The 22812-nt window shown below is 37.9% G+C and overlaps 1 protein-coding gene across 4 annotated transcripts in view; it reads left to right on the top strand.

The window, feature by feature from the left end:
* The first annotated feature begins 544 nt into the window (after positions 1–544).
* cluha (clustered mitochondria (cluA/CLU1) homolog a) overlaps positions 545–22812 on the top strand; it is a 27128-nt gene continuing 4860 nt past the window's right edge. The window contains exons 1-20 of one of the 4 annotated variants that reach the window (XM_056263473.1): positions 545–866; positions 6442–6626; positions 6708–6879; positions 6962–7105; positions 7196–7323; positions 7421–7575; positions 9429–9554; positions 10242–10389; positions 10466–10558; positions 10643–11337; positions 14099–14436; positions 16238–16339; positions 16425–16525; positions 16936–17088; positions 17395–17457; positions 18273–18517; positions 20356–20440; positions 20522–20675; positions 20754–20893; positions 22659–22739. In XM_056263473.1, coding sequence (XP_056119448.1) covers positions 749–866; positions 6442–6626; positions 6708–6879; positions 6962–7105; positions 7196–7323; positions 7421–7575; positions 9429–9554; positions 10242–10389; positions 10466–10558; positions 10643–11337; positions 14099–14436; positions 16238–16339; positions 16425–16525; positions 16936–17088; positions 17395–17457; positions 18273–18517; positions 20356–20440; positions 20522–20675; positions 20754–20893; positions 22659–22739 — 3426 coding nt within the window. In that variant the 5' untranslated portion in view covers positions 545–748. Of the gene's footprint in view, positions 867–2168; positions 2282–6441; positions 6627–6707; positions 6880–6961; positions 7106–7195; positions 7324–7420; positions 7576–9428; positions 9555–10241; positions 10390–10465; positions 10559–10642; positions 11338–14098; positions 14524–16237; positions 16340–16424; positions 16526–16935; positions 17089–17394; positions 17458–18272; positions 18518–20355; positions 20441–20521; positions 20676–20753; positions 20894–22658; positions 22740–22812 lie in introns of those variants that run through there. The other 3 variants (XM_056263472.1, XM_056263471.1, XM_056263475.1) reach the window with 3 other exon arrangements.

The raw sequence follows: 22812 nt of genomic DNA, 5'->3' as shown, positions 1-22812 counted from the left end.
TTAAACATAATATAAAACATTTACAGCTATAACTAAAAAGACATACAAAAGATAAAACAACTAAAAGGATTGGGTTTACAATACTGAAAAAAAAATTAATTTATGTATTTTGTTATATATATTTAATGTTACGTAATGATTGTTACGTAAAATAAATATAAATATATTAAACCATAGTTTAAACCACAATGAGTTTGAGAAATGACGTAAAATTCGTAACCTACTGTTTTTTTAACCCGGTCTTTGAAATTAAGAGCTCGAAAGAACTGAATCTCGAAAGTAAGTCGCACTTACCATTACTATTTTGGATGTAGGCCTATTGTGCTGAATTATTTCTCCTGAATTTGGACAGGAATTTTATATTTATCTTACCTAACATTTTTATTAAATTGGGTCAAATAAAGGACGAAATAAACACCCAACATAAACTGAGGCAGTAAAACCATAGACAGTAAAAGAAAGAGTAAAACGCGCTTCTCCAAATGGAGCTATAGGGTTGCCGTAGCCGTGTGTTTGGTGGGTGGGACAAATACAAAGGCAAGCAGGTCAAGAGGAGGAGAAACCACGTGTGACAGCCAGGCTGAGTTGAGAATTGTCCTTCTCAAGTCAAGTTGTTTTTGTAATATCTTTGGATGTAACTAGCCATTCCGTCTGACGGAAGGCCCTTCAACAGACCCACATCACAGCTCTCAGCAACGGACATCTGTTGCTAACTCTGAAACCAAACTAGCATTCTGGGAAACGAATCATGGTTAGCAAGACGGATGACATCCCAGCATCAGTGCCCGTTGATCTTGCCCGGGAAGGCGAGACAGCAAACAGCAAAGACAGCAGCAAGACAGCCTTGAAGGATCCATGTGCTTGCGGTATGTGAGCTTTAAAGCAGTTTGCACTGTAGCATGGAGCCACAAAGGCAGAAAACACTGTGCTCTCTCTGATCTTGTTGTATTTTAACACAAGTCACTTTTGAGTAAATGATGTATGATTGACTGGAACTGGATAGAGGTCAAAGAGAAGTAGGTAATAAAGGACATAAACGGGCACAGTTCCGCAGGGGTGTCTGCTTTACACCCATGAACACCATTGTGTTTCTGAATGGGAAGTAGGTGCTTTCATTGTGCTCACAACCTTGTGCAGGCCATTCATTTTTAAGTCTTAATACGTACTGCTCTTGATTTAGGTCTTATCTTGCTGCTTGGTGTAGATAAACTTATTCACAGCTTGGTTCTCAGTATTATGTTTTCTGTAAGAAGGTAGGTTGTCAAACTAAAATTGACTTAAAATGTCCTTGCAGTGTCAGTATGCTGTGATCAGGGTTCCCTTTCTGATTTTTTCCAAGTATTTTGTTATCACTGGCTAAAAATAGTTTGAATTATCTTGTAGTGGTTGGACAATTTCTGTCCAATTAAATGTTTTAAAGCTGAGCAATTAAGTTTAATTATTCGTGCTATTTTAATGGGAGGCCAGACTAATTTAAGCTAGTAGGATGGTAAACTTTAGCAAAGGTTAATGTAAGGTGTCTGTTTACTCAGGCATTATTATTTTGCTTGAGTATACACTAATATCAGTGACAAAAGGGTGTTTATTGTAATTTCATATGTCCTATTTACATTCAACAGTACTACGGTTCATTGAAATTGTTTAAAAAAGTAGTTCATGCTCATAAATGACTATTGCAATATAATATGAAGTAAATGGCAATAGAATAACAAACGTTCAACAAGACATGTTTACTCCTGCCTCTGCTCTAGCAAAGTCAACAGCAAGTGCAGATCTGGGCTAAATGATTTAACGACCATGTGAAGCTCTTAAACGTGAACGCTAGAGATTTACTCGTTATTTACAAGGTTACTTTCATTATCATCAGTGTGAAGTGTAGCTGTGTGTGAGGAGATCTTGAAACACATGTTCTGTTACAGCGCGCATGAACACGAATAAACTGAAGGTCACCTTCAGTGGGACGGAACCATTGAGCCAGAGAGAGGAGAGCGTTGTTTTACTACGGTCTGAATCTTAAGTGGCCCTGTATTCAATACTTTTGATGGCCAAAATAACCTATTATATCGTGAAATTTAGAATATGTTCTTGAAAAAAAATATTGTATTAGCAATGTATAGCTTGTTTAAACGCGCGTGGGTTTATCGGCCTCCCTCCTGTTTTCATTCAGGAAAGTGTTGCGCTCCTCGACCCGGATGCGGAAGTAGCTGCACATGGAAAGTCATGGTGCATGTATGCCGATAGAAGGTTATTGCTACCAGTTAAATATAGTGGGATCTGTTTGGTAAGTGTTGGGATTACACACTTTGCCTAGCACGTAGGGGCGATCCTGTAATTTACGACTTATTTTCGATCTAACGTTACATGCTGTCATTAAATCGTTTAAGAGCAAATAGCCGGCTGCTGTGCACACTGTCAGTTAGCTAACTGCTGCAATCCGTGTCACATTTAAGGAGACCTTGGAAGAGGCTGACAGTCGTTATGGCACCTGACAGCTGTGGAATTGGTCATTCTGATAACACATTTAATATGTTGAATTTGAAGCTCGGGATGATGACTGCTTGTGACTGATGTGATCTCTCTGATCTGTGAATTTTCTGGCTGGAAAATAGCTGTCTTTGTTCATTTGACATTATTTGTATGCAATTGGATTATGATTATACACGCAATAAATGTTGATAAAGCCATGTAGGAAGCTGGTTAGACCATATTTGATTTGTTACTCTGTTGTCTGTAATTAGGCTATACTGCAAGTTGTATTGCTAATCTGCACGTTTTGTTCAGCCTCATTACACTTTTTTAATCAAATGCTTTTGAAGATGCATCTTTTTCTTCATCCAAAAACGTTTTGCACATAAAGATATGTTATTTTGCATATAATGGGTCCTCAAGGGGGAGGCTATGTTGATACTGTATGATCAGCTGAATTTGACTACTTTGACCCTTTTGTTTATGGATTACACGGATCACTTCCCGCAGCTTTTGCATTACCGGTGCCAAATATTCCGACACCACGCTCTGTTGTCCCAACACATCATGTCACTCCAAAGGGGAGCTGTATGGGCTGCAGCCTCACTTGTGTCTCACTTATGCCACCATAATCTCAGTTGTGATAAAGTCTGTCGTGTCAATGTGTCCCTTGTGTGTGACTGTGGTGCAGGTTTAACTACCAATTCTTTTTTTTTTGGGATTGTTGTTTAAGTGTTATTGTGGTCACAATGGGACTTTGCACTTGCCTTTCACTTTAGCATAAGACAAATTAGAAGTTTGGCAAGTTAGGAGTGTTAAATATATCTGTCCTGACCACTCTGAATGATTTACCTGCATATGGTTGCAAATTAATCGTCAGGGTTTTATTTCTATACTGAAGTTCTTTGAACCTCTGCACCAGTGCCATATGTGATGCAAGTGTTAGTTAATGTATTAAACTAGATTGTGATGGGCTTAAAAGGAAAAAGGATGGAGTGAAGTCTTTGAACATGTTTGACTGTTATAGGGAGATTAGCATATCAGTATAGCCTAATGTAAACTGTTTTCATCTGATCCTCCAGCCTTTCAAATTCACTGAATGTGGCGTACACCTGGACTTCACCCAGTGAGAGGGAGGACTAAAGGACAAGGGGATTGACTTTGGGGTTGTGCAATGCCAAGGCACGAACCTCATACACACTTTGTTCTATTTAAAAGTCAGACATTTTTGTGATGCAATACACTGGATTGCCCGGCTTTAAATAATTTTAGGGCAGTGATTCTCAACCAGGAGCCCGGGGCCCACTAGGGGACCCCAGCAAATTTCCAAGGAGAACTCGAGATGATTTAAAATGAGGGGAAAAAAACATGATTTTAAATCAGTTAAAACAACAAAATCAATAGGCTATAACCAGGGTTCCTACAAATTTTGAAAGCCCAATTTTAAGTGTTATTTCTAAAGTCATGTAAATTAATAAAATGGTAAAGCCCCATGAGTATTTTTATAATTAATGCACATTTTTAATTCTAAGAAATGCTAATCACGTGCTCTAAAAATGCCAAGCAAATTTTTTTTATGAAATCCATAATCCTTGTCCAGTAAATCTTGATTAACTAGAAAAGTCATGGGGCATTCAAATATTGTTGTGGACGACGGGGGCCTTGAAATCAAAAAGGTTGAGAACCACTGCTTCCAGATTTCAGTGATGTATTTTCATTTTCGTTATTCTGATCAGGGTTATTAGTTAACTAAAACGAAAACCATAAACATTTTAGTTAGACGTTTTTGTTTTATTTCAGCTAGATGCAAAGGCAACATTTTTCATTTGCATTTGGTTTCAGTTGATTTATGCACTAAATTAACTTTAAAATGAAAATGGAAAATAAAAAAATAATAACTCCACGGTCCTGTTTTTTTGTGCTCAAAATACTTTGAGTACACACTCCATTTACAGAATTTCCCTGCAGTAAGGTGGTTCAAAAATTGTGTTAGCAGCTCCTATACTTAGAACCACCTAACCTAATGCTCATGATTAGATTTGGATTGGATTGGGGGAGATCTGTGTAAACACTCAATCTAGAGCAAGATAAAATACCCATATGGTGCCGCTAGGTCTGAAGAAACAGTCGGTTTGGGGTTGAACTGAAGATGGCTGCTGTAAGTGACTGAAAGGAAGCACAAGCTCCACATTCAATTTAGTCAGTGAAAATAAATGACTCATTACATGCTATTTACACTTAGGTATATGTATTTAATACATAAATAAGTGGATTGGTGAATATTGTGAGATCCGTTTGATCCGCCTCCCCTGTGGTCCTCGGTGTCTGAAGTGTGAGACCAGCTGCTTGTTGTCATAGCCGTGACCACTGAGGAGAGCCAAGGACATGCTGCAGTTGTCTTAAGCAAACAGTGTATTTTATCTGTGAGTTATGGCCGAGACAGCTGTGGCATTGGAAAACATGTCTGCCTGGGCTGGAATCTCAAATCCTTGTCATCTAATTCAGTTTAGTGTATCACAAAACATGCCGCCTCAGCAGATCTGTTTGAGTGAATCAGTAAGGCAGAAGGGACTTCCTCAGACAATTGAGTCAAATGATATTGCAGCGCCACATTCATTCAGCCGGAGAGCGTGCCGGGAATGATTGCCCCCCGAGACCCAGGACTTAAACTGTTGCCGTGGAGATCTCCATGGCAGCTCGGCATTGCGCTGTGGGAGCTGTATTGTGTACAGTGTGTGAAGTGTCACAGGCCTTCAGAAGATGACCGGTGTGTGCTAGTTGGCTGACCTACTGGTAAAAATCCACTAGCCTTATTCAACTCCTTCGTGATTAGTGAGATTCGTGTTGTGAGTAACGTCCTTTGTGAAACTATAGAGGGTTTTAATTGGGTTTTAATTAATGAATTAAGATAATTAATATAATGATTATTGGAAAAGGTTTTTTCTTTTTTTATTTATATACTATTAGTATTAATAGTTTGAATTGGCTTTATATAGTCAGATTTTCAGTTTTCATTTTAATTATTGTTTAAGTTTTAGTAATTTTGTTATGTGCTTTTGTCATTTTATTATTTAAAATTATTTTTTCAGTTTAAATAATTTTTGTACTTAAACTTTCCTACTAGTTGTTGCACAGGGAGGATTTCTAATTAAATTTTGTTGCTTTTTTTTTAGTTTTTCATCCAATATTTGTTTTGTTTATTTAAATTACTGAAAATCATTTAGTTTTAGTTAACAATAACAAAACTGTATTATATATGTGTGATCAATGAGCAATTAATAGGGCATTAGGTAAAAAAAAAAATAAAAAAAAAAAACATTGACTCCTGAAATTAAACATTTAAGGTCCCCTTTTTAAAAAAGTTTATTTTAATATTAAATTGATAATATTATACTTTTTCATATAATAACATTTTAATAATATATATATAGGCCTATAACTTATATATATATATATATATATATATATATATATATATATATATTAATAAAATAATAAAATATTATATGAACTATGGTGTTTTCTAGTTGTATGTGGTAGTTTCACTCTAGGGATCTTGATTATATTTGTACTGTTTTCAGTTTTTTTTTTTTTTTTTTTTTTACATGTGAATGTGTCTTTTATTTACTCATTGTCGTATGAACAACACCTCAGTAAACAGACTCACGTAACAAGTCTTACAAACCTACATTTAGAGGTGTACATGACAGAAAAATTACTTCCAGTTTAGTGAGGAATCAGTTGTGGATGAGTGATTCAGTCTGATTCTAATCACTAATCACAAGCAAGTTTGAAACTGTTTTATGAATCTTTGATTAACTGGTTCATAATAATTAATTAACTTTAATAATTATAAAATAATAATTGTAATTAACTAACGCCACCTCACAAGATAAAATGTCAAAACTTCATACATTTTCTGAAAGTTAAACTAAAATATCAATTATTGTAACACTTTTATTTCTCTACCCACAGGACACCGTGGGGACACAGCAGTAATGAACGGGGACGCTGGTCACGAGGAGGCCGACTCCAAGCAGGATGGCAGTGCCGATGCAGACCTTGCAGAGGATGCCAACGAACAGGAAGTGATCGTAATTCAAGACACTGGCTTCACTGTGAAGATCCAAGCCCCTGGAACCGAACCCTTTGACCTTCAGGTAATTCCTGTTCTTACACTGACTTCACATCACAGACATTTGTAACAAAATATTGTAACAAAATCTGTGGTTCCTACTCAGGTGTCACCACAAGAGATGGTGCAAGAGATCCATCAAGTACTGATGGACCGCGAGGACACCTGCCACCGCACCTGCTTCTCCTTACAGCTCGACGGCAACGTACTCGACAACTTTGCCGAGCTCAAGTCCATTGAGGGCCTGCAGGAAGGCTCCCTTCTCAAAGTGGTCGAAGGTACAATTTGTGACCTTCTATCATAAGTATACGTCTCATTTGAAGGTACTGAGCCTTCAACGTTTCTGTTTCCATCTTGTAGAGCCCTACACAGTGCGTGAAGCTCGTATTCATGTCCGTCACATCAGAGACCTGCTGAAGAGTCTTGATCCATCAGACGCTTATAATGGAGTGGACTGCAACTCCCTCTCGTTCCTCAGTGTCTTCACGGACGGAGATCTTGGAGGTCTGTGACAGGGAGAATGTGAGGTCTTAAATGGTTTCTAGGAGATTGACAGCTGGTATTCGATTGCCTGTTTGCTCTTACCTTCCGCAGATACTGGGAGACGCAAAAAGAAGGGCAGTGAACTTGAGCAGATTGATTGCACACCACCTGAACACATTCTGCCAGGCAGCAAAGAGCGTCCTTTGGTGCCCCTTCAGCCACAGAACAAAGACTGGAAGGTTAGAGCAGATTACAGATTTTTGCCATGACTCTTTCATGATGTCTTGCTTTTGTTTTGAGATTTTAGTTTACTTTTGCCTTGTGCTCTGTCTACAGCCTATGCAGTGCCTGAAGGTCTTGACAATGAGTGGCTGGAACCCACCGCCTGGCAACAGGAAGATGCACGGAGACCTTATGTATCTGTACATCGTGACTGTTGAAGACAGACACGTCAGCATCACTGCCTCCACCCGCGGATTCTACCTCAATCAGTAAGCAAATTTATTATACTGCCCTCTTGAATACTTGATTCTGATGGGTCAATGTGGCATTTCATGATCAGTTGTAGAGTGCAGTAGTTGGGTTCCAGAAGTGAAAATCCAATTTAAGCTGCAGTCCGTAGCTTTTTTTTGGGTTAAAAATGATCCAAAATACATATTTGATAAAATACATAACCAGCCAGTGTTCAAAACTATCTGCTTGCCTTAGCTCGATTCAAAACGGTAAGCTTGTAATAAAAGCTTGTAATAATGTTTTTAATTGCAGTGGTACTGGTGGATTTCCGCGGGAGATTCGAGCATGTCTTTGCGTCATTACGTCGCATCTGTACACATAAAGGAGGAGTCTCGGCTAGTAAGCTATATTGCGTTTGCGTGTGACTGTGAGGATGCTGGAGGTGGAGATTTATAGCCTTTTCTCACAGCACTTGATATAATTAAACTTATCAATTTGATGGCGGATCCAGAAAGGTTCAAACGACGATCACCAGTGGCAACTAGAGATTCACCCGTTTTAAAATGCAAAAGACTTCGTTGCGGACTTCGGAGTGGCTACAGAAAAAAAGAGACTGCAACCGGACCCATGCGAAAACAAGGATACATAGAAGGACATTACATGTAGTCACGCAATGCTGACGTTGTTTACATTAACAATTTAAGAAAAAAGTATAATTTGCACGGTTTTGCGTGATATGATAACTTCTAAGCGATTGTTAGATTTAATCAGCGCGATTTACTGCAATGTCAGAACCAGAACAAAAGTGGATGTTTCTTACTAGTTCAGATGACATTTTCCGGTGAAAATTCTTATGTTGGTCATACTTCCAAAATAATAATCTGTGATTCCGAATGCCAGTATCCACATCGGCACGGTGACTGACAGCCTCACAGTCTCCTCAAACACTGTGTTCATCCGCGCTGTGCCGTGTCGAGGGTGTTGAACTACAACTCACGTAAAGTTGATAATTCCGCGAATGATTGCAATTGCAGATTTCGAACAGAGATGGCGACAAAGAGGAAAAACGCCGGACTGCAGCTTTAATTTACTAAATTTTTAAAGGTAGGGTAGGCAAATTTCGGAGCGGCTTGCAATAGCATGTTAGCTTTGAAAGCTTGAGATCCCACCCTCCCTTTAGAGCGTCTCAAAACACATGAACGGACATCACAGTTTGTAAAGCGTCACGAGACGAGAGATGGCGTTAAACTACCTCATGTCTCAAAGCACATAATATTTCAATAATAATGAATGTAAACGACTTGAGAGACACTGACCTGGACCACCTGACTGCTGCGATTCATTTCTCCTTTGATAATGTTGCCATTGAAATGCATAGATTTGAAAAAAAAATTCGGTCCTCGTGACTGACGTCTGTCTAATTCTGCATAGCATGAAACACGCTGATGATGTGTGATGTCTGCTCGAGCAGGTGCGCGGAGGTATGAAAATACGTACGTTGACAGGCAGGTAGGACATCCTATTATTGCATTCGGACCGAATGCAATGATTGGACGAACATTTTATGGTCTTACGCTTTTCCACCGCTCAACTTAGTGAAAAGACTTTCAAACAGTTTCCAAAAATTTCTACAACAAATCGCCTACCATGATAACTTATAAATAAATAAACCTTTAAAACTGGGCCTACTTTGAGCTACGAGGTTGTTAACCAATGTTATATGCTTTTGTCGAAGCCTTCAGCCTGCATTATTTCAATCATTTTCTGTTACATTATAATAATGTGATGCCTACATTCATTTGTAGCATGTAAAATGATTGATTTTAGTGTTTATTTAATTTATTTAGACAAAATAGTGTAGAATTGTAATATTATTGGTGATTTGTCGCAGGTCCACAACTTATATCTTCAACCCCAAGCCAGCCAACCCCAGCTTCCTCAGCCACTCTCTAGTGGAACTGCTGAGTCAGATTAGCTCCACCTTCAAGAAGAACTTCACTGCTCTGCAAAAGAAGAGGTAATGCATTATTAATACCAGTTTAGTTCATCTTTCACTTATATTTGGATTAAACTGATAAAGAACTCTTTTTGTGTAAACCGGCTCTAGCCTTTTTAAAGAATCATGAACCATTTTATCTCAGCTAGGCCACGTTTGCACTTAGTAATAACATCCTACTCAGGAGTGTGACAAAGGACACTTGGGAGCAGCAGTATGCCAGCTTACTTTACTGTGCATTATCAACATACAGTAATGCTATGATATCGCAAGTCATTGCATAATCAACGCAATGAAGTCGCAGGTCATATGTGGTCACAAAATCAGAAATCCTCCCTGAAATCTGGTGTAGTTATGACACAGCTGCTTGTTTTCAAACTTTTTTATTTACAGAAACAGAAAGATATTTAAATGAATTAATCATGATGATTCATTTTGTGACTTCAGAAGTTTCAAGAACGTATGTTCTTCAATAAAAACAATAGTTATTATATGATTTCAGTTTACATCTTGATTATCATTTTAGTTTAGGTTCAAGAATATATTAATAATTTATTAATTTAAATACATTGATGTCATCCTGTGGCCCCCTTTGATTGTTTGCTGAGGTCCCCTATTTGAGAACATCTGGTCTAAATGTTTATTTGTCACAGTTTTAGAGGCATTTTTTCTCCCCACATCTTCATTATGTCATGTTATTGATAATAGGGTGCAAAGACATCCGTTTGAGAGAATAGCTACTCCCTTCCAAGTGTACAGCTGGACTGCACCACAGATTGACCATGCCATGGACTGTGTGAGAGCTGAGGATGCCTACACCTCCCGTCTGGGTTATGAAGAGCACATACCTGGCCAAGTATGTCCTACAAAGCTTTAATTTTGAGTAGATTTAATTTATAGGGCTATTCAAACATTCTTGTTCTCTATGATAGACTAGAGACTGGAACGAGGAGCTCCAGACAACCAGAGAACTTTCTCGTAAGAACCTCCCTGAGCGTCTGCTGAGAGAACGAGCCATATTCAAGGTGAACATACCAGCACTAGTTTCAGAACAAGTACGTTTTCACTTGATAAATTATTTTGCTCACCAACGCACTTCTGTTCCTCAGGTTCATAGTGACTTTGCCGCTGCGGCAACGCGTGGTGCGATGGCAGTGATCGATGGTAATGTCATGGCGATCAACCCTGGAGAGGAGACGCGTATGCAGATGTTTATCTGGAACAACATTTTCTTCAGCTTGGGCTTTGACGTACGTGATCACTACAGGGAGCTGGGCGGGGACGCTGCCGCCCACACCGCCCCCACCAACGACTTGAACGGGGTGAGGGCATACAGTGCTGTGGACGTGGAGGGGCTCTACACCCTGGGCACGGTGGTGGTGGACTACAGAGGTTATCGTGTAACCGCTCAGTCCATCATTCCTGGCATCTTGGAGCGGGAGCAAGAGCAGAGTGTCATCTATGGCTCCATTGACTTCGGCAAGACCGTAGTGTCCCATCCCAAGTATCTGGAGTTTTTGGAGAAGACCAGCCGCCCCCTGAAGGTGCAGCGGCATGATGTGCTCAACGAGAAAGACGCCTCTGTAGAGCTTTGCTCCTCTGTGGAGTGTAAGGGTATCATTGGCAACGATGGGCGCCATTACATCCTGGACCTTTTGCGTACCTTCCCTCCTGACCTCAACTTCCTGCCAGTCGAAGGAGAAGAGCTCACTGCCGAGAGCCAGAAGCTGGGTTTCCCCCGGCTACATCGCCATCGCCTGGCTTGCTTGCGCCAGGAGCTCATTGAGGCCTTTGTAGAGCACAGGTGTGTTCCTGCTACTTGATTAACATGCTCTTTCAAATTGGAGTAGAGTTGCTCTCCCATTTGTTGTGTAATGAAAGTATGGTTTGTGTACCACTTTCAGGTTCCAAAAAGTCACCGTAAAATGATCTCATAAGAAAGAAGCCACATACTTTGTTGTTAATCATGATATATATCTTTATATATTTTATAATAATCATCACGATTAATATTTTTATTATTAATTATAAGTAACTACTAGTATAAAATTAAAAAAGAAAAATAGGTAAATTATTTATTTAAAAAATCGTATGTAATTATTTATTATATTCATAGTTAGATAGTTACTAATAATATTATTAACAATAATAATAATGCAAATTATTATTCTTAACTAGTATAATATTAAAAGTAAAAGGTAAATATTTTTTTAACCCATTTTACCTTTTAATTTTGTACTAATTACTACTACTACTACTAATTTTTATTGTTATTAATATGATTAGTAGGCTTGGGCGGTAATACGGTAATATCGTATACCGCGGGATCTAAAAATAGCAACGGTATCAGTTTCAATATCGTCATACCGTCATAAAAAAAATCCAATGCACTTATATAGGAGACAAGGATTAAATATTAAATATAATTTATTTAATGGCTAAAAATGCTTATGTGTGGTTGTCATCACGTGACAGTGTGGAGGAGAAAGAGTGGGGGAGAGAGGGGGAAAGATGGCAAGTTGCGCACCGAGTGACCTGGTCTCGAAGAAGAACACGACTTCTGCAGTTTGGCAGGGATGGGCATTTCAAGCAAAAATAATATTTGAAGATCGCCTGGTATTATTTGATTATTATTCGAAAATCGCACCCCTCCACCATATGCACGCACACATGCATGTAGGCTACACAGATATACAGCGGAGCGGTGTGACACTTAAATAGGCTACAAGTAAAAATAAAAAAAAAACGTATTTCTTTTCATATTTATGTTTAATAATATAATGTTGTTATTTTTTTATTTCATCTATGTTGATTATATGAAAAGGAAACTGCATGAGATGAATAAGATAGGATGATAAGATGCCCAATATCGGAAAACATTTGGAATGGGTCAGACATTATTTTTGACCACTTATTACATTTTGTTTTGTAGAAAGCCTTTCTTTAAAGTGAATTTCGTTTTGTATAAATTGTATCTTAATTTTAATCAATGTTTCATCAACGAATTGCCTGGATTAATAAATAAGAAGCATATATTAGACAATATAAGCCGGACACGGAGGCACCGGCGCGTGAACTGGAGCGCGTCTCCTAAAAAAACGAAACTCAGCGTATAAGATAGATGCCTTAAATATCTGAGAAGTGTATATATATAGTAAGCTTGAAATGTCTACTTTTAAACAAAACAATTAAAAACTAAAAGAAATGGGCTGCTCTCTGTAGGCTAATTCATATGAGGTGTGCATTTCTCTCTATGCGTGTTCACTACTGCGAAGATGCGAGTCTGCATCGTAAACTTTATCTGTGCAGCCACTGACATAGAAAGTTTTTTATTAATAAACAATTCAAATGTTTCATGCATTATAATTACTTTTGCCGGTTCTTTGTGCCAAGCTTTATGCGTGCTTTGAGATGCAGAATAGGCAATATATTACGAAAACGCTCATTATGGTTTAGCATTCTCTCCTATATATATTTAAGTAATTTAATCAATATAAATATGTGATTAGACTAATGGCTTAAATCAACTACTACTAGTCAACTAGAAAAAAAAAAAACTTTAGTCGTGCACGGGCAGCCCTACTTCACATGTTTTCTAACCAGCATGTCACTGCGGGCGTTCTGAGCGCGCGCCGCTGAGTGGACTGAGCACGCGGCGCGGGATCTTCAGAAATGCGCTCTCTGCTCTGGAGGAAATATTACCACTCCGCTCACATGCTCCGCTCACAATGTGCATCTTCTCCTGTTGTCTGAGAGTTGATTGACAGCTTTTAGATGCATTATTGGCATCGCCACCCTCTGGTTGAACGTGTCACCACCGCATCAGAACGGAAAACATGGGGATTTTTTTTAGACAATAATCCCACAACCTATTCCATATTCTATAATAAAATCAAATAATTGAATATTCGAAAATTGTGACTCATCCCTGCACAAACCAACAGTTTGGTGATGCCGTCTGAGCCTTATGTCATAATTTTTAATTATCACACGGTAATACCGTATACCGCGGTAAAATAGGGAGGAGGTTTGACGGTATCAAAATTTGGATACCGCCCAAGCCTAATGATTAGTAACTTATATTAGTAATTTATATGTATGTGTGTATATATATATATATATATATATATATATATATATATATATATATATAATAATTTCGCATTTCATTTTATAAGTATCTAATTTACATATTTTTGTTAATAGTTAAAGGTAAAATAATAATAATGATGATATTATTATTGTTAATATTATATTTTTTTATTCTTAGTAACTTTCAAAAAATAGAAAGTAAACTATGTAGATATTTACATATTTAAAGTAAATATTTACATATATTTTAGTTTAGTTAGTGATTTTTATAATAGTTACTAATACTATTAATAAAAATATAACTATTACAAAATTAAAAAGTAAAAAATAAAAAATCCATAGAAAATGTGTGTGTAGAATAGAGATTTTATTACATTTTAAATATTTAGTCTTCTCCTTAATTGCAAATTTCTTGAATGTCCTGAAGGCTAGTTTGTCAGTGGGTGTAAACATGTCATTCTCTTGTGCCTCAGATATCTCCTCTTCATGAAGATGGCCGCACTCCAGCTGATGCAGCAGAAAGCAAACAAAGACAAGGCCGCAGCCCTGCATGACACGAGCACTGCAGATGTGGAGTCTGAAAGCAAACCGCAGGCTCTTGAAGCATCTGAAAAGGTTCCTGACGACAAGCCAACCTCTCCAACTTCCTCTGAATCCACTCTGACCCCTGATGACTCGGAGGCAACGACTGTGTCCGAAAACTCTGCTCCTGAGAACCAGGCAGCCCAAGTTCCTACGGCAAACACCAACGGTACTCATGAGCCTTCAGCTCCAGAGAGGCAGAATGGAGGGTGTGATAGTCTCTTGGAGGGTAAGGAAGCTGATGAAATAATTCCTGGACTTGCCCAAGCTAAAGAGCTGGCCGAGTCCTTAGCAGCAGAAGATGGATCAGGTATTGGTACGTCCTGTGAGCGACCGAAAAGAGCATGAGAGGGAACAAGAGCAAGAGCTGGTAGAGACATGCACTCATACTGGGGTCCCCCCCCCAATCCTTTTCTTATATTAGCTTCATCTGAGTTCTGTCAACAACTCATTAGATGCCCTGCTGTATTCTTTTTCTTTTGCTATCTGTGTTTATTCAGTGCATCTCTCCTCTTGCTGTGTGCTCATGTTCTCTCTGAGACTCATTAACGGAGACGAGGATCTCCTAGATTGGCTATATAGTAATCTGGCTCCACTGTGTTGGGAATTCAGTTTATTATCCCCACGTCTTCCACCTGACAACACTCTCCCTTCTAATCTTTCTCTGTGGTGATTAGAAAACCTGAGATTTTTCCAATTAAAACCAAATTAATTTATTGTGTGTTGGATTAACGTGTGGTGATATTGATTTTATAACCCCGTTGTTAAAGGAGCTGTATGTAAGATTGTGGTCAAAACTGGTACTGCAATCACTTTCAAATTACTCTAGAGCGGTGTATCCCCTCCCCCTCCTCCCTGACTCGAGGTTGCCAGATAGGCTGCAGGATCCAGCAGGAACGTGACGAGCTGCAGCTGTGGTAACTAGAGCAGAGCTGGTAACCCGGATGCCGCAACACTACTGACTTCGTGATTGGTAGATAGGTGGAGGGAGGAGCATCAGACCAAAACACAACATGACAACATCAACATCAGTTGAGGGCTGCAACTTCACTTTTTAAATGACAATATCCTGGCCGGACTACTGTTGTCAGTGATATAAGTATTTGAAATGTACATGATTTCTTAATGTCTAGTGACATATCAGGGACATTTTATGATTAATTGAAATAAATTTCTTACATACAGCTCCTTTAATTATGCTAGTAATTGAAACCAGGGTTTTTCAAACTTTATATAGATGTTTTAATATTCAAATATATTATTTCAAATATATTTTAATATTTGTGTTAAAATCCATGTATTATACTTAGATCATTTTAAAGAGGTCATGAATTGAGGAATCACATTTTCCTTGATCTTTTGACATGTAAGAGATCATTTGACATGCTATCAAAACATCCTGCAAGTTTCAGAACTCAAAACTTCCTCGTTAGTCTAAAAACAGCTTTTATTGAAACCAAGTTCAGACTCGTTTTTGACATCGGCTACAATGCTCATTGCTGCAACCTTTCATTCGACGTGAGTAGATCTAAATATAATGCCATCAACACTTTTCACGGTTAGTTTATCTTGACAGCTGTAATAGTAAAAATGTAGTACAAGTTCCACATGTAATACTTATTTCAAATGGAAAGATGTTAGCCAATCACAAAAGTGAGCGTTTACATTGGAGTCTCACAGCAGACACGCCAACAAAGCGTTCAAGTCGGTGGGCTAAAAAAATCAGAGTAAAAAATTGACTTTTAATTGTAAATTATGACAATTTTTGATATAAAATCATACTAACAATTACACTTCAGGAAATATTTTAAAAGAATAAAAAATTGCCGTTCATGACCCCTTTAAATTTAATCAGTCTTTTGTAGACCACCAGTTTGAAAACCTCTGATTCAGCCAAACACCTTATTATGGTTATCAATCATTTTGTTTGCTAAGTTTGTGATGTTTTTTTTAATTATTATTTATTTTAGTGTGTTTTTTTTACATGCGAATCCATTTTGACATTTTGTGTAACACTTGCCTTTACACAGACCCTAAAAGCCGAGAGGTGGTCCTCAACGCCTGTAAAGCTGTAGGCTCCATCAGCAACACCTCTTTCGACATTCGCTTCAATCCAGATATCTTCTCTCCAGGTATAGTGTTTTTTTTGGTGTGTGTGATTTATCTTTTTGACAATATGGGCAAAGTTGGTCACATGGCCTCATCCATCTCTTACAGGAGTCCGCTTCCCAGATGACAGTGCTGAGGACATCCAGAAACAGAAGCAGCTTCTCAAAGAGGCGGCAGCCTTCCTAGTGTCCTGCCAGATCCCTTCTTTTGTTAGTGATTTAATCAACACCTGCTTTCTCAAAAAAAAAAAAAACAGTATATTAAATCAATAATCTATGACAGGCTGTGGTAAAGTCTTTCGAATGCACTCCCTTAAGTGGCTTATTAATATTATAAAACTGCAGCTATATAGCAATATGATAAAATAACCCACTTTTTAATAAATATTCAAACAATATTCTGAGTAAACCATTCACCCCAAATGATATGATTCACTAGTCTAAATCATATGCTGTTTACGGTTTCCAAGCAACATATCAGCTTGACGCATTAATATTAGAGTTGAATATTCTTATTTTAGATAACATGTACAAAGGCATAGACACCTTTGCCTTTGAAAGTGTTTTTAGAATATATTAATTTGGCTGCTGACTTTAATGGTTTTTATCTTTGTGTGCAGGTAAAAGACTGTTTAGATCACAGCTCTTTGCCTATGGATGGTGCAACAATGATAGAAGCCCTTCATCAGCGTGGCATTAATATACGTTATCTTGGTACTGTGCTGGAGTTTGTGGACAACATGCCTGCAAAAGCACAACTTGAACACATCTATGTAAGTGAAGGATAATTTGGGAGCACTTTATTTTACAGTCCTGTTCCGTGTGTACATAGTATGTACTTATTATAGTTACTACAATAATTAGGTACTGACCTTGAACCTATCTGTAAACATAACCTTAACCACCTTAATGTTGTTACCTTATATTCCTGGGTACTTTCTTATGTAACTGTACTGTTAGTACACTCAAGTGCACGTACTGGAAAATAAAGTGCACCTGATAATTAAATATATTACAAAAACTTTTTTGTAATATATAATAAAGACCATATATTTAATTTGTATTGTTTGTTTATGCAGAGAATAGGTATCAGTGAGCTGATCACCAGATGTGCAAAGCATATCTTCAAAACATATCTTCAGGTAAGTTACTACTTTGGTACATTGACAGGAATATCATGGTACATGCATATTACTTTTTTTTTTTTTTGTACATGCATACTACTATTCAAAAGTTTGGGCTCGGTAAGGTGTTTCTAAATGTTTTTGAAAGAAGTCTCTTATGCTCAACAAGCCTGTATTTATTTGATTGTAATATTTCTAAATGTAATTTACTATATTTTTAATTTAAAATAACTGTTATATTTTATTTTATATATATATATATATATAAATACATTTTATGTATATATTTATTTAATGTTTTATTTATTTATAATATTTTTTTTATCCCATTTATTATTTTTTTCAAAGCTGAATCAGTGTCACATGATCCTTCAGAAATCATTCTAATATGGTGATTTGCTGCTCAAGAAACTTTTTTTATTATCAAAGTTGAAAATGTTTGTGATGCATTATATTTTGTGGAAACAAACTTTTTATACATGTTAAAATTCTTTAAAAAAAAGTATCAAAGAACAGCATTACTTTGAAATAGAAATCATTATAAATGTGTGTGCTTTCACTTTTGATCAATTTATTGCATCCTTGCTGAATATAACATTTATTTTCTTTAAGATATATTATACATATATATTATACCTTCATATATAGATATAAATGATTACCATAGCTCTTTACTTATGGTATTTAAATGGTACTGTTGATTTATGGTATTGTCATGATACATTTTCAATAAAACAATGGCAGTACCATTGTACCTTTACTTTTTTTTGTAGCTGTTTATTATTTATTAGCATTTACCTTTGTGTTAATGCTTGTATGTTTGGGATTTGCAGGGTGTGGAGCTCTCTGCTTTATCCGCTGCGGTGAGCCACTTCCTGAACTGCCTCTTGAGCTCTTTCCCAGAATCAGTGGCTCACCTTCCTGCAGATGAGCTGGTGTCCCGCAGAAAGAGCCGCAAGAGACGTAACCGTGTCCCAGGTGGAGGAGACAACACGACCTGGGCCAGCCTGACACCCAGTGAGCTGTGGAAGAACATTACCTCTGAGGCACAAAGCTACTATCACTTTAATCTGCAATGGTGAGAAGTAGTTATATATATATATATATATATATATATAAGCATCCCTGGTTTTATTAACCTAGTATTCTGGAGACTAAAAACCCTGATACACCATGCTGATGGTTGATAGACACTCAACAACGGCCTGACATGGTTGACAATTAGCTTAGTTTTTGCTATGTGTTCTGCATCGTTGGGACTTGTTGAACTTTGTCTGTGGCTTTTTAGCCAATTGAGCATGTTGAAAATGTTGAATCAGCATTCGTTGGTGAGAGAGAAAACTCTGATTGTCTGTTCAGCTTAAAGGCCCACTGAAGTTCCTTGAAACGCGCAGCTTTATTCAATGTGTTGACGTAATTTCTACTGAAACTGGAAGACAGTGCGGGACATATTGAGCAGCCCCTCCCCCCTTTTTAAAATAGCCAATAGCATTTTGCTACAGCTGAATGGAGCACAATAGCTTATAGATAACCTTAAAGGGATACTTCAGGATTTAGCATTAAGGTTTGTATTAGTAGAAAACCTGTAGTATTTTCAAATTACCGTGCTTTCCACCCTCATATCCCCCGGAGACGAGAGATTTATGTATTTTTTTGTCTGGAAAAAATCCTCCGATGGCGCAAAAATCATCATTTTGCGTCATCAGAGGATTTTTTTTGCCAGAGGCTAAAGACTACAGCCAGTAGAAGGAGCTGTTCCGCATGTTTTCAACCCGCCCATAGAGGGTGGGATCTCACTCACAGAATGTACACATAGTGTCAGACATCTTTTTTGGAAGCTAAGCTAGCAGGCTCTTGTTCTGTGGAGAAAGCGGAGTAGTAGGGGTTACCATTCATCCTCTTTTTCCCGGACACCTTTTGTTTCAATCTAACTGAATTCATTCCGATTGGTGAATCTGAATGTAGTGTTTACATGAACGCTAAACAAGTGTTCGGTTGATGTGCGTTTTAACATTGCTAAGAAAATTCCCGCTCCTCCGTGAGAGATACGAGACCGGTGCGGCTCAGAGGTGTCGCTCATCGGTAATCACGCCAACGTCCTCCCGCGGCCCTCACTCGTCCTGCTCGTCCACAGTAAACATAATGAATGGCGACTGTAGAACGCAAAAGCCGAATCCCGGACATTTTTGCGATCTCGAAATCACGGGCAGACTCATCACGGAGACTCACTAGTAGCCTAGACTTGTTGTTTAACTACTGCGCTCCATTACCGGTAGGCGTGGTCTCTTAGGGCAGCGAAGCAAGTGCATTCTGGGAGTTGTTGTCTTTCATCCACATAAGCCAAAAATACATTTTCTGGCTTTTCTCAGTCTAGAAAGCTCCAAATTCAAAAATAATTTCACTTTTCTTCTACATAAATGACCCATTTTAAATACACATTCATCTTTCCAGAGGTGAAGTATCCCTTTAAGACTAACATATTTATACTAAAGCTAAAAAACCTACATTTTGATTTCATGGGGACTTTAACGAACCAGTCAGTACACAAGAAGAAAAGCGATAGTGATGAAAGCGATTAAAGCAGTAAAAAGATGGCACAGACAGAAGGCTGTTCACATGCTCTTACCTGAGCATTCCAGTATGCAAAAATTTCATGACATTACCGTCTGGAATGAAGAAAGTGATTCATATTCCAAATGGTAAGCAAGTGCTGCTTTGTTTAAGCATTATATATCTGCAGTTGCTGATATAGACATTTATTTCCTCTCAAGCATGAGCTGAACGTAGTTGGCCACTGGCTTGTAGTCTTTGCGGTGTGTTAAACCGCACACGATGCGACCGCAGAGTTGTTGTTGTTGTTGTTGTTACTAGTTTGGTGTGTCACGGCTTTAATGGTGTTGTGCTTTTGTTTCGCAGTGAAAGTGTGGACCAAGCAGTGGAGAAGTACAACTTGCAGAAGATCACACTGCTGAGGGAGACATCAATCAAGACTGGCATTCAGGTAGTGCTGTTATCGATCGTATCTCTGAGGTGCTCCGTCAGGCCAGTAGTGACAAGGCTTTTCTTTGTGCTTCCTCTGCAGATCTTAATAAAGGAGTACAACTTTGACAGCCGTCACAAGCCAGCCTTCACCGAGGAGGACATCCTGAATATCTTCCCTGTTGTGAAGCACGTCAACCCCAAAGCCTCAGATGCCTTCCATTTCTTCCAAAGCGGGCAGGCCAAGGTTCAGCAAGGTACTTTACGACACATCATCAATGAACCTACACATACAATGGTTTTGTTATGCTGATTGATGTGTCCTCGTTTCGTAGGCTTCTTAAAGGAGGGCTGTGAGCTCATCAACGAGGCATTGAACCTCTTCAACAATGTGTATGGAGCCATGCATGTGGAGATCTGTGCCTGCCTGCGCCTTCTGGCCCGACTCAACTACATCATGGGTGATCACCCTGAGGTACATCCTACAAACTGGTACCATTCAAATGTTTGGATACAAATGAATGAGTTTGTCATAAAATTATTTAAAGGGATACTTCACCGATTGCCATTAAGCTTTGTATCAGTAGAAACCCGGTAGTATTTTCGAATGACCGTGCTTCCCTCCCTCATGTCCCCCTGAGACGAGAGATTTCTGTATTGTGTGTCTGGAAAAAAACCTCTGATGACGCAAAAATCGTACTTTTGCATCAACGGAGGCTTTTTTGGCTGGAGGCTAGAGACTACAGCCAGTTGTATGAGCTAGTTCCGCACGTTTTCAACCCGCCCATATGGGGTAGGATCTCACGAGTTTCGAGTCAACTAGTAGCCTAGTTGTATTATTTCTTCCGATACTTTCCTCTGTGACCGGTAGGCGTGGCTTGGGAGTGGCCTCATAGGGCAGTGAAGCAAGTGCATTCTGGGAGTTGTTGTCTTTCATCCACATGAGCCAAAAATACATTTTATGGCTTTTCTCAGACTAGAAGGCACCAACTTCTAAAATAATTTCACATTTCTACTACATAAATGACCCAATTTAAATACACATTCATCTTTCCAGTGGTGAAATATTCCTTTAACCCTCTGGGGTCCTTCATTTCAGAGTCACACTCAGGACCTTCGGGTCCAAATGGGCCGGAAGGGTGGGATTAATATTTATTTAAAAAAAATCATCTTTTTTTTTTTTTTACTTGTTTTTTATAATATTTTTTCTTTTCTTTTTTGGTGTTTTGAGATAATTTAAAAAATAAAAATGATTTATAATTAATATTAATGCAATAATTATGACCCATTTTTTCCCCATTGAATATAATAGAAATTTTAAAAAAATATTTTTATTTTTATTTTTTAAAGCTGTATTTCATTTTAGAGTCAAGCCTAGGCCTCATGAAAGCAATTTTTGAAATGAGATGGATGCCATCTGGTGGACAAACTGAGCATTTTAAAAATTCAAAACCCATATGTAATCTGAATTTATTAGTGTGTATGTGTATAAAAGTGTGTTTGTGTGTGTGTGTGTGTGTGTGTGGATGTGTCTGTTTTGCACTCTTGATGTTTTATAGATTCACCCCTTCACTGTTGTGTGCTTTTTTTCTGGATCGTGGCTGATTTGTAGTTTGTACGCACAAAATAACTCTGTATAATCACATTTTTGCCAATTTCCCATTCATTTCCTATGCGGGTCCATTTGAACCCGAAGGTCCTGAGTGTGACTATTTTTTTTACAACCACTTAGACTATTCAAATCCTGTCCCCAATTTTTTGGGGTGTTCATATGCCAAGTACCAACAAAGTCACCAAATTTCGGACCATTCCGATAAAGCAATGATTTAAAAAAATATATATATATTTAAATGCTTCGGCTCCATTTGGGCCGAAGGACCCCAGAGGGTTAAAACACCTTTATATTTTATACTCATGTTTAATTTCTTGAGATTAATTTTGTAGATGAATGTACACTACCGTTCAAAAGTTTGGGATTAGTAAGATTGACAGAAATGTTTATTTTTGTTCAGCAAGGATCCATTACATTGATCAAAAGTGACTGAAGACATTTATAATGTTATAAAAGATTTCTATTTTAAAATAAATGCTAAATAATTCGATATTATTATTTGAAAGTGTGAACTATTATTATAAAAATATAATATAATAATTTTTAAAAGAGGAGTTTAGTTAAGACTAGTCTATTGATAATTCTTTAGGATTTAGTGATGCTGATTTTTCCTCCCCATCTCTTCAAGGCTCTGAGCAATCAGCAGAAGGCTGTCCTGATGAGTGAGAGAGCACTGGGAATTGAACACCCCAACACTATTCAAGAATATGTAAGTATTCACATTATTTTCTGTACGTATTTTATTTGTTGTGGTTGCTAAGGTTCGTTCTATTTCTCTTACT

The sequence above is a fragment of the Rhinichthys klamathensis genome, unplaced genomic scaffold (genome assembly GCF_029890125.1).
Source record: "Rhinichthys klamathensis goyatoka isolate OS25496 unplaced genomic scaffold, OSU_Roscu_1.1 h1tg000206l_1, whole genome shotgun sequence".
Taxonomy (NCBI): Eukaryota; Metazoa; Chordata; class Actinopteri; order Cypriniformes; family Leuciscidae; genus Rhinichthys; species Rhinichthys klamathensis.
This window is presented reverse-complemented; position numbering and strand designations above follow the sequence as displayed.